The sequence below is a fragment of the Moschus berezovskii genome, chromosome 3, assembly GCF_049115385.1.
Source record: "Moschus berezovskii isolate FMDL1 chromosome 3, NW_MosBer_1.0, whole genome shotgun sequence".
In the NCBI taxonomy this organism is placed as follows: Eukaryota; Metazoa; Chordata; class Mammalia; order Artiodactyla; family Moschidae; genus Moschus; species Moschus berezovskii.
The window spans coordinates 102,828,957-102,841,044 of NC_142462.1; the positions used below are offsets into that span (position 1 = coordinate 102,828,957).

The 12,088-nt window shown below is 38.3% G+C and overlaps 1 protein-coding gene across 1 annotated transcript in view; it reads right to left on the reverse strand.

Annotated features, from left to right (window-relative positions):
* Nucleotides 1-12,088, reverse strand: part of TNPO3 (transportin 3) — a 79,247-nt gene that overhangs the window by 17,269 nt on the left and 49,890 nt on the right. The window contains 6 exon segments of the mRNA XM_055421238.2: nucleotides 2,614-2,754; nucleotides 3,553-3,613; nucleotides 5,449-5,525; nucleotides 6,550-6,641; nucleotides 8,751-8,942; nucleotides 11,583-11,722. Of these exon segments, the coding sequence (XP_055277213.2) occupies nucleotides 2,614-2,754; nucleotides 3,553-3,613; nucleotides 5,449-5,525; nucleotides 6,550-6,641; nucleotides 8,751-8,942; nucleotides 11,583-11,722 (703 nt within the window).

Here is a 12,088-nt window from a genome sequence, read left to right on the forward strand (position 1 = left end):
GCTATCCTTCAAAAATCAGGCCACTGTACATTCATCTATTCAAAATGCCATCACATGGGAATTCCCTGGTCATCCAGTGGTTAGGACACAGTGCATTCACTGATGGGGCCTGGAGTCCAATATCTGGTCGGGGAACTAAGATCTTGCAATTCAAGAAGTGGGGCAAAAAAAAAAAAAAAGCCATCATAACACACATGTTTTGGTCTTCTTACATAAATTCAATTCTTTGATCTTGGTGGGGTGCAAGCGTCCAGCAGTTGGCTCTTCTCAGCATATGGCATGAAAAGAACACGAGATGGAAGCTATGAATCTGTTTAGTGTTGCATACTCAAAATTGTATGCTGTACTTAATGAATAAGTTACAGGCTGGGCCAGATAGCAGAGGGTTTTAGGCTCTGCTGGCTTTATAATCTTTTGATCACTTAGCTTTGCCAGTGAAGCACAAAAATGGCCAATAAACAATACTTAAATGATTAAGCATGACTATCATGGAAAAACAGTGGAAACAGTGTCAGACTTTGTTTTTTTGGGCTCCAAAATCACTGCAGATGCTGATTGCAGCCATGAAATTAAAAGACGCTTGCTCCTTGGAAGGAAAGTTATGACCAACCTTGATAGTATATTGAAAAGCAGAGACATTACTTTGCCGACCAAGGTCCGTCTAGTCAAGGCAATGGTTTTTCCCGTGGTCATGTATGGATGTGAGAGTTGGAATGTGAAGAAAGCTGATCGCCGAAGAATCGATGCTTTTGAACTGTGGTGTTGGAGAAGACTCTTGAGAGTCCCTTATACTGCAAGGAGATCCAACCAGTCCATTCTAAAGGAGATCAATCCTGGATGTTCATTGGAGGGACTGATGCTAAAGCTGAAACTCCAATACTTTGGCCACCTCATGAGACGAGTTGACTCACTGGAAAAGACTCTGATGCTGGGAAAGGTTGGGGGCGGGAGGAGAAGGGGACGACGGAGAATGAGATGGCTGGATGGCATCACCGACTCTGTGGACATGAGTTTGAGTGTACTCCGGGAGTTGGTGATGGACAGGGAGGCCTGGCGTGCTGTGATTCATGGGGTCGCGGAGAGTCGGACACGACTGAGCGACTGAACTGAACTGAACTGAACTGAATCAGTAAGACTTTATTTACAAAAACAAGTGGCAGGCCCACTGGCTGGAGTTTAGTGACCTCGAATTTGTAGGTTTTTTGTCACACGTACAGACTTTCGAACATACTTTCTAAATAAGATGCCACCCTATGCTATTGGAATAAAAGAGTAATACAAAAGTCATGAGTGAAAGTGTCAGTCACTTAGTCCTTTTTGACTGTGACCCCATAGACTGTAGCCTGCCAGGATACTCAGTTCATGGGATTCTCCAGGCAAGAATACTGGAGTGGGTAGCCACTCCCTTCTCCAGGGATCTTCCCAACCCAGGGATTGAACCCAGGTCTCCGGCACTGCAGGTAGATTCTTTACCATCTGAACCACCAGGGAGGCCAGAAGTCATGGGCATATCCTCCAATAGCAAAGGGGAATTAAACCACATTATATAGGATTGCATAATGTATTGCACTGAGGAAGACACTTGACCAGAACTGAACACAGTCTAAATGTAACACATACTGTTGTACACAGGGTATAGTAAACGCAGAAAAATCACTAAAAAAATTCTGTTAACATATTTACCTTTACAAACTTCAATCAAATCTATAATTTAAGGAAGCGTGATCATGTAAGTGCCAATTGACACAGCAACAGGATGACCCTGGTTCAGGATAAGAGCTTCCTTAAGAGTGAGGTAGAACTTAAGAACTTGAGGGGCACTCACTGTCAGGGTCGGTCCAATAGATGCCCTGCCCAGTTGGAGAAGGCCACTTCAGGTTGAGTGGGTGAGGTCTAGCCTGAAGCCCTGTAGTAGCTTTCCTCACAGATGAGTGCAAAATTTGAGAAGGTACTTGCTCAGAGTCCTGCAAATGCAAGATTGGCACTTTGCCTCGCCTCCATCAATTCTAGGTCAAGGCACCTCACTTGCCTAAATCTAGTTCTGGCCCTGCTGTTAGGTTAACTCCAACATAAATTACTTAGTGAATTAAGTCACTAGTCATAGGTGTCTCAAAAGAATATTCTAGATGATATGATCTCAGAGAGCCATGTACAATGAGCCACACCACCATAATTACATACCAATCATGCTGATTGAAAGAGTCAAATTTATTTCCTGACAAATAACAGACTTATATGAACAACTAACTATGGTGAAGAAAACAGAAAATCTCTTTAGGCCAGAAATAGCAAAGCTTGACTTGTCACATTTTTAGAAAGGAAATTAATATAAAATGCTTAATACATAAGAGTTGATTCATTAAAGTCATTCCCATTTATGAATTTTACTGAGATGTGCTGCTATTTAGACTATCACTACACAGAACAGATTACAGGCTATTTGCCATAAAAATAACACACCTACCACAGGCACTACTTATCTATCTTTCAAATATTTTTTAGTTTGTATTTAAGAAATACTGAAGTGTTTCATTTCATTAGCAAGAGCTTTTGTTCTAAAGCCTCCTATTTCAAAACTCTTCCTTTACATTTTCCATCTTGCAGGAAACTCACCTGTGTGACTAGCGGCTGCAGCAGGGCTGCGGATCCTTTGCCTACACAGCGAACAGCAAAACGGAGGCACCTGCAACAACGCTCTACAATCCGATTATCAGCCCGGTGCTTATTTAGAGTCTCAGATAAAATCGGCCATATCTGAGTCAAAAGTGAAAAGAGCACAAGGAAGAAAATAATGAACAACTAAGTGCTGAGGAAAATGCTCCCAAGTTGGTAACAACTGATTTGGCTTTTAAATAATTGGGGGAAATCTTTCTTTACAGGAACACACACGGCCTGATTCTGGTCAGTGGGTGTGTGTATATGTGCTGGGGTTCAATACACTATCCATCAACAAAAACAACCACGTCTTAAGGGAAGCACAGTAATTCTTTTACAACAGAAGAGGAGCATGACTAATTTTACTAAAAAGACAAAGATCTCTATTTTCCTAAATTCTGAACTTCTGATTTAGGATGGGAAGAAGTAGAACAAGTTAAAGGAAGAGATATCTGATACCAATGAACACTCAAGGATAATTGGTGTTTCTCCCCTTAAGTCTGAAAAGCACTTCTCAAAACATGCCCTCTGATCCTCATGTCACCCTAAGTTTTTACAAAGGAAGTATGGTCAAAGAGGAAGCTATGATGGTTAATCAGCTTTGTCAAAAACATTCTGCCAGTAATGACCAGGCCTCTCAACAACTCTAGGATTCACACAGTTAATCTCTTCTTACTTTGGCCTTTCACTATGTTTCCTTACAGCCTGCTTTCTTACCAAATCTAAAATCAAAAATATTTACTTGGATGGTTCCATTCATCTTTTCACTGATGCTGAATGCGTATCAACAAACTGAATCTTCCTATGCACCGAGAAGACAGTACCTTCTCACTTTAGTTACCTAGAGTCTTATAAGGAAAAAGGAAAGCCTCATTCCACAGGCAAATTAGTACTTACTTCCTGTATGACTTTTTGGCACGGATGAGTCTGTCCATTTTCCACAACGGGATTGGTGTGTCTGGGGAAAGACAATGATCCAAATTAGTGAAAGAACAGCAATTTCATCAAGGACACAGAGCCCTAACCCTAACCCTAATTCCCGTTAGTTTACTTAGTATCATTCTCACCAATTAAAGAAAACCAGATAGTCAACTTTGGGTACATGGGCTGCAGGTATGAGGCACTACAACTACCTTTTCATTTTTTCTCCTTTTATAAACCTGAATATGTAGTTTTTTCCAAATTAATAAATATATCCAAGTTGTCTGAATCCACTATGAAAACTCAAGTACTGCTTCATTCCCAGTACTTAAAAGGTAAAAGCTTTTGAAACTCTGGTCTACCAAAGATGTTTCCGACAGTTCTAGTCTAAACTCAATGATACACAATGTGGGCTCACCCACAATGCACTGAATTCAACTATCTATCTAGTTCTAGAATCCACTAACTTGAAGGAAAGCAGGAAAAAGCAAAAACTATGATTAACTACCAACCTCTTTAAAGGAAAACAATTCTCTAATTTTAAAAAGCTCAACAGCAACTCAATAAAAATCTGCTGTTGTAGTTGTTGTTTAGTTGCTCAGTCATGTCCAACTCTCTTGCGATTCCATGGATTGCCTCTCTCTTGGCTCTTCTGTCCATGGGATTGCCCAGGCAAGAATACTGGATCAAGACGCCAGTCCCTTCTCCAGGAGGGAGGAGCCATTCCCTTCTTGACCCAGGGATTGAATCCAAGTCTCCTACATTGCAGGTGGATTCTTTACTGCTGAGCCACCAGGGAAGCCCAATATAAAAAAATATAACTTTTCTTTACATTAAGGCATTTCACCCTTTGCAGATTTTCTTTCATTTATTGTGAAATAAGACTGTTAATGCGCTCTCAGAATGGTATGCAACAGGGGCTCTCCTAATTATACAAGAAAAGCATTATACCAACTCAGAAAAAGATACTTGTAGGCAAGAACAAGCTAAAACAACATCTCAGTTTCAACTTCTTCCACACAGGTTTTTTATACAAATATTAATTGATATTCCAGATATACCTATAGGACACATAAGTTATATTATGCAACTAAGAAAGATCACTCTCTGAATACTGTCACTCTAATGCTGTTTTAATTATTAGGCTCCTCTTAACATCAAAGAAGGTTTAATTTCACCAGGTCACAGAAGAGACTTCATTATTTGTTTGCCCCCATACACTATTACATAGCAATGATTATGAAAGTATGGTCTTTGGAATACAATGCAATAGCACCTGGGAACTTATCAGAAATGCAAATTCTTGGGTCCTATCAAGATCCAATCCATCAGACACTCTGTGAATGGGACCCAGCAATCTCCTGCCTTGGGAATTGAAGCACCACAGGTGACTCTGATGCTGTTGAAGTTTGAGAGGGCCTGCCCTGGTGCCTCAGACGGTAAAGAATCTGCCTGCAGTGTGGGAGATCCAGGTTTCATCCCTGGGTAGGGAAGATCCCCTGGAGAAGGGAATGGCTCCTCACTCCAGTATTCTCACCTGGAGAATTTCACGGACAGAGGAGCCTGGTGGGCTACAGTCTGTGGGGTCGCAAAAGAATCGGACCAACACTTTCACTTTTCAAAGTTTGAGCATCACTAATTCAGAGACCAAAAGAATTAATTACATTTTAAAGTCTTTAGACAAAAGTTTACCAAAAATAAATTCTTAGAATTTGCCTTTGCAGTTTGTAATAGGAGTAAATTAGTCTTCTGACAGATGCAGTTTACAGGAGGTACTCAGAAGCCGAGGAAAAAAAACACTTTCTTACTTCTATATAGTAGTCTCATTAGAGATTTTAACCCAGGGCAGGAACCTGGCATTTCCCTTCTTACCTAAATATGACTGCAAGGCGATCTAAGAACACAGTGGGATCTGAGGATATGCCGTTGCTGGGCTCCTGAGACAACAGCTGAAGAGACAGAAAGATATTAACACCCAGTCATTAAACATACAAACCTATAGCAAACATGGCAACATAGGCCTCTGTACATCAGCCTCTGTCTCAATCTCTATTTCCTTACATCAGATTCCTCAAAGTTACTCAAAATGGCAAAAACTTTTAAATTCATATTAGCCAACTATTTTCCTCCATCTTACTGCATCCTGGCCAAGACAGAATATTAACTTTTACTATATGATCACTGTAACAGTGGAAAACAGTATCATTTAATTTTTCCCCATTTACTTTTATAATGATTAGGATATTATAGACATTCATATTATAATATAGATTATATGTATTATACTATATACTTATATAATAATTTTATAATATAAAGCTTCAAAATTATTATACCTTTTTATTTTAAGAGGTAAGGCAAGTTGCTTCCTCTTCCTTCCTAAAATTTCTTAGACACTTCTACCAGTATATCATTAGAGATAAACTTTAGAGTCATTTCATCAAGTTCTCCTAAAACTACCATTGGTATGCTCATTGCTATTGCACCATAAATGTAATTTGAGAAGAGCTGACATTTTCACAACAGTCTTCAAGGAAACATGATAGGTTATGGTTCTGGAAGTTAACTTGAATGCTGTTTTCTCCACTGTATCTTTTAAATGGTATTTCTGATACAGTGAAAATCTATTGATTTGGGAATACTTATTTCATATATGTAGCTACTTTGATAAACTTATTAATCTTTTTTTTAAAATGTTGATTTATTTATTTGTCTGCCCTGGGTCTTAGCTGTGGCATGTGGGATCTAGTTCCGTGGCCGGGGAACGAACCCGGGCCCCCTACGTTGGGAGCGTGGAGTCCCAGCCACTGGACCACCAGGGAAGCCCCAAACTTATTAATCTTAATAACATCTCGGTTCATTCTCTTGACTTTTCTAGGTAGTTAAAAGACCACCTGCAAATAAAAGAATTTTCTCTTTTCCTTTCTATCATATAAACATACTATATTTGTTTCACCTTTTAATTAGACTCACCTTTTTCAATGCCAAAACTTGAACAGAACATAGTTCACTAAGACATTCAGTAATCTTATCCAAAGGTAATCTGGCTAGGACAAGCGCTGTCCCTGAAAGACAAAGGATGACACAAATGAAGAAAATAAAAGCCGAACTGAAGTAATTCATTGGTCTACATTACATGGCTTACAAAGGCTAACTTGTTCTCTTCTTTTAAAAAGATCAGCACTTTTTAAAAAATTATAGTATTTTGTTATTCACTGTTGGGCTTTTCTTTATTTGGCTTAGGAAAGATTATACAGACTTTCAAATTGACATTCACAACTGAAGTTAATATTAAATTATTTCTCCTCAGTAGCCTACTGGTTTAAAGATGCTAAAACATGTCTCTCCACTTCCAATCCTTCAAAGACTTTAAAAATCTCCTTCACAAGGCCAATGCCAAAGCTAGTTTATATAGCATAGTACAATGGTTCTCAAACTTCCCAGAGGTCAAGGTCAGCCTTTATTTTTGATAAGTACAATAGGCAATTCTTATCCTCAGAGAAGTCTGAGAAATAGGGACATTATTATTATTATTACTGGAAGAATGAGTTGAAGTTAGAGATTAACTAGTTCTACCATAACAGACCCTATGAGCTGGTTAAGACATTCTCTTAGAGCATCAGTTTCTTTACCTGGAAAAATGAGCGCTTTGAACAGAACAATAATAGTTAAGTTTGTCTTTATTTCACTTTTAAATAGTTGCAAAAATCTACCCTTTCTCCTTCTCCCCAAATAAAATCTTAATTTGGAACTCCAATAAAATAGATTAAAAAAGAAACAGAGGTAGGTTCAAGTGGGGACAGAAGGCCCAGATCCTTCCTATCCAGCTTCCCTCATGTCACAATCCCTACCAAATGCTGAAGTATCTCCTCAACATCCAAACGATTACACATTACGCTATATCCTTTGACTATTAATTTTTCATCTCCTAAAATTTTATTCAACAGAACAGTAATCAATTCAAACCTTCAAATTTGAATAAAATACTGAATGATTTTTCTTAACAGTCTATAACCATGGATGAATTAGATTTTTTACTTAAAACTAGAGAGGGTAAAAATCTAACAAACACAATTTTTCCTTTTAATTCATCCCTACAGAAAAGAATGTTACTAAAAAGGTTTCTCCATCTAGAAGATACCACCAATATAACTGGGATACCACATTTTATTACAAGTTAGTTGTCATGCTATCATCAAGGTTAAATTTCACTAGAAAATTACAAGATGGCAGCAATACCCACAGTTATCAGTGAAGAAAATATAGGACCTGATTTAATGCCTCATTATCTACACCTCTAAAGAGAAACAACAAAAACCCATGCTTAAAAAAGAAAGTCTGTCTTAAAAATGCATAGTTACATTGGCTGGTAGGGAACCTGATCACAGAAGTGAGAAAGAACAGTTAGCTGACACATTAACAGTCATCCAACCTGGACAAGGCTGTCTACCACTCACAGAAACTTAAAAGATTCTGCACAGGTCCTATCACCCACTCTTTTATTTGATAGACCAGCTGTAAGAATTTCACTACCTGACAGGACACACCAATCTGTTTGCAGAAAGCATGGTTAGAAAGCATTTTCTTTCTAAAAGCCAGTAAACTGTCAATAATCAACTACTCATAAAATAAATCTGCTCCCTCTTTTATAAAATAATCCTTTCAATATTAAAAAATAGCCATTCGTCTAAGTCTTTTCCCCAAGTATTAATATCTTCTATTATTTTGAGTTTCAGCACTACCCTGGCTGTTTGCCTCTCGATCATTCAGTGTAAACTGATTAGTAATGGTTAAAGAACATTAAGTGACCAGAACCCTTGGCTTTGAGTTACAGGACTGATCTAGGCACACTACCTTTAAATATCCACCTATAGCAATGCTTATTTGGTCTCCCTTTTTATTCTTTCTCCCAACTCAGAAAGGATAGTTCTACTATGTTAACTCCACTCAAAATCTAGTATCATGATATAAATTCTATAAGCACTTTGAATTAACTATATAGCCTTAAAACATTCTAAGAATGCGTGCACATATAATCACACACATCCTCTCCTCCCAGAGTGACCTTCCTCATCATCGAGTAAACTGAAACTGAAAAGGGGGATACAACTGACACAAGATAATCCCCAGAAGTGGCTTAGAGACTGTTTTTTCTGAATATCTTAAGTAAATACCTTTCAGCAAGCCCACAGCAGCTTCTGGAGACAACATGAAGGAATCAAGGGAACGGGCAATCTCCAGGAGTCCATTAAAGTGCTGAGCCATGTGGTCTCGGCAAACAGAGCAAATGTTATGAATTGCTTTCGCTGCAGCAGAAGCCAGAGGCTTTTCACACAGGCCTTTCATCAAATAGCCCAACACTGGGTCTAAGGAGAAAAGTCATACGTAAAGATTACATATTTGAAACTTAAGGAAAACTTCTAGGTTGTTAGAACAGAGGTTTATATTCTCCTTTAAAACAAAAGAACCATTTTTAAAAAATGAAATATGTTTAAACCCCAAGGTATTTACATATAAAAATGGAGCTGATCTCAGTGACAGACAGTGTCAGAGAGCCCCAAGGCCCATCTATTTATCTTGCATTTCTTACCTTGTGGACAAGAACTGATGCTTATTGCCAGGGCTTCACAGAGCACGGTTTGAAAACCACTGACAGTTTGAAACACTGGTGGATATAACCATCCAAGTATTAAGAATACAGTTAAAGAAAGAAGATAAAACTCAAGACAGTACCACAATACTCAGAGATTAATCATTACTTGTTAAAAAAAAAAAATCACCTACATTAATCAGGACAATGACAAGTTACCCAAAGCTGACACTTTTATACTTACTTCTTTATAATTATAAAAACCACAGTGACGGATCCTTAGCACTTTGAGAAGAATTAATTCATTATGTCTTACTTGTTACCAACGTAAGTGTTCTAAGAAAACTGATTATAAAGGCAAATTTCTATACAGCAAATCCTAGTTATCCTTTACCTTGCTTTGTAAAAGTTTTTCTATGAAAAAAACCCTAAGAAAAATCATACGTGTTTAAAGAGCACTTTATGTGAACTATAGAGTAACCTCATACCAAATCATAAAAGAAATAATCTCTGAAAGCCCATTTAAAAGTTATTTCCATTTTTAGCCTAATGAGAAAAATAAGGCAGCAACCCAGCAGGAACCCCTGTTTTCCCACAACACACAGCCTATTTAGCATGAGAATCAGAACTAGAATCTAAAGAAAGCCTAGTCCAAGTAACTAACACTATTCAGTTCAGTTCAGGCACTCAGTCATGCCCGACTCTTTGTGACCCCATGGACTGCAGCATGCCAGGCTTCCCTGTCCAATACTATAGGCCTCAGTGATTCTCAAATTGAGTATTTGTGATTTTGACCATTCTACAGTAAGTATGTAGCACTGTGTCTTCTGAGGCACAAATTTAAATGATACACAAGGTGGTACTGAATGGTAAGTGTTAACAAACAGGTAAACTCACTTTGTTTCTCTGTAGAAAAACTGTTCAGAAAAGAAAGCCAAATGATGTGGCAGATAAGTGAAGAAATTTAAGAATTAGAAAATAGGTATTTTGAAAACAAATTTTAATGGTATATTGAACTTGAAAGTGGCTCAACTACAAAGTAAGCCTACCTATCATATGCTCTGTATACAGATACAAGAGAACAGGAACACACATCTCTTTTATTTTTGGATACGATAGGTCTTTGTTGTCGCGCTTGGGCTTTCCCTAGTTTTAGAGATTGGGGGCTATTCTCTAGTTGCGGTGGGCAGGCTTCTCATTGCTATGGCTTCTCTTGTTGCGGAGTACAGGCTCTAGGTGCACGGGCTTCAGTAGTTGCAGCATGCGGGCTCAGTAGTTGTGGCACATGGGCTTCTCTGTTCCATGGCATGTGGAATCTTCCTGAACTAGGGGTTGAACCCACGTCCCCTGCATTGACAGGGGGATTCTTATCCGCTGTACCACCAAGGAAGTCCAACACAGTTCTTTTTAAGTAAGTTTCAGGCAATAAAAAAAGAGATCACGTGTAAAATAAAATCAAGTCAAAAGGTAGTAATAAAGATAAGCACCAGGGCTTCCCTGGTGGCTCAGTGGTAAAGAATCTGCCTGCCAATGCAGGAGAGGGTTCAGTCTGGGAAGATCCCACATGCTGCAAAGCATAAGCCCACATGCTGCAACTACCGAAGCCTGTGCTCCACAACACAAGCCACTACAATGAGACGCCCGTGCACCGCAACTGAAGAATAACCACATCGCAACTAGAGAAAGCCTGAGCAGCAACGAAGACCCAGCACAGTCAAAATAAATAGATAAGCACATCAAACTTAATGATATTCACAAATTTAAGGATTCTTAAAAATTCTCAGAATGTCAGTCTTGAGTATCAGTGGGACTTTATTTATAGTAACCCAGATAAATTCTTTAGTCTCTCTGGACTCCACTTTCCTTATCTTGAAAATGAGGGAATTAGAAAAAATTATTTCTAAATTTACTTTCAATTCTAAAATTATTTTATATGATCTTTATTTTTTCAAGACAATCAGAGGTTATACAACTCAACACTTTCTTCATCTTAGTTTGTACTGACTTTAGTTTCAGTAATAATTCTTAGTTTTTAAATAGTGCATGTATTTAACACTGAAATGCCCTCCCCTTTGCTCTAGTCTATTGGCAGCTTCTAGGTTAGAACTACAGGAGAATCTGATTAGCTCAAGCCTATGCCAAAGCCTAACAAAGACAGAAATATTTATGCTGAAGCAGAGTACTAGTAGCAAACTGTCACCCTATCTACAGATCTAATTTTCAAAGGTTCTAAGTCTGTGATCAGATTATAAAATGTATCAACTGAGTAGTAACTCATATATCTATTCTCGGTGTCTAGAAACAGTCTACTTATCAATAAAAGAGAAAATAGGAAAACAAAAGCAAAAGTAATAGAGCAAGAAAGAAATCAGAAAAATCAAAAGCAGTAGCTGCAGAGGGGAGTGTTCACACATACCAAGGAACTGAGGATTTCGATCGACCACTTCGCTCATCTCTCCAACCAACTCAATGCTGGTGTAGCGTACAGCTGTATGCACAGTCTCCGGAAGACGGACAACTCCTTCTAGGACCTCCACGAGTGTTGGATTGTTCTCCCTGAGTTTAGAAGGCAAGTACTCAGAGTTAACAATTTCAGAGGTGAGGTTATGGCCATAAAACAGGCTGCAATGACACAAATCATTGCTAAGGGTTTCTTTCTAAATAAGTAACCATTTGGATAAAAGTGCTTAAATCTGGTATAATATTTTTTAACCCTCAAAAAGGGGTAAAAGACAGAAATGGAAGTTATCATTATTTCAGTTGAGAAGCACACTGCTCCTTAATCTTCTGAATGTTAGTGAAGTGTCTAAAGACACATCTTGCTATCAAATAAGGCTCTTCAAACTGGACAGGTAGGCATTTACTGTGGACCAATTAGTGAATTCACTTTATTTATTCCTATATCTGCAGCACCTAGAACAG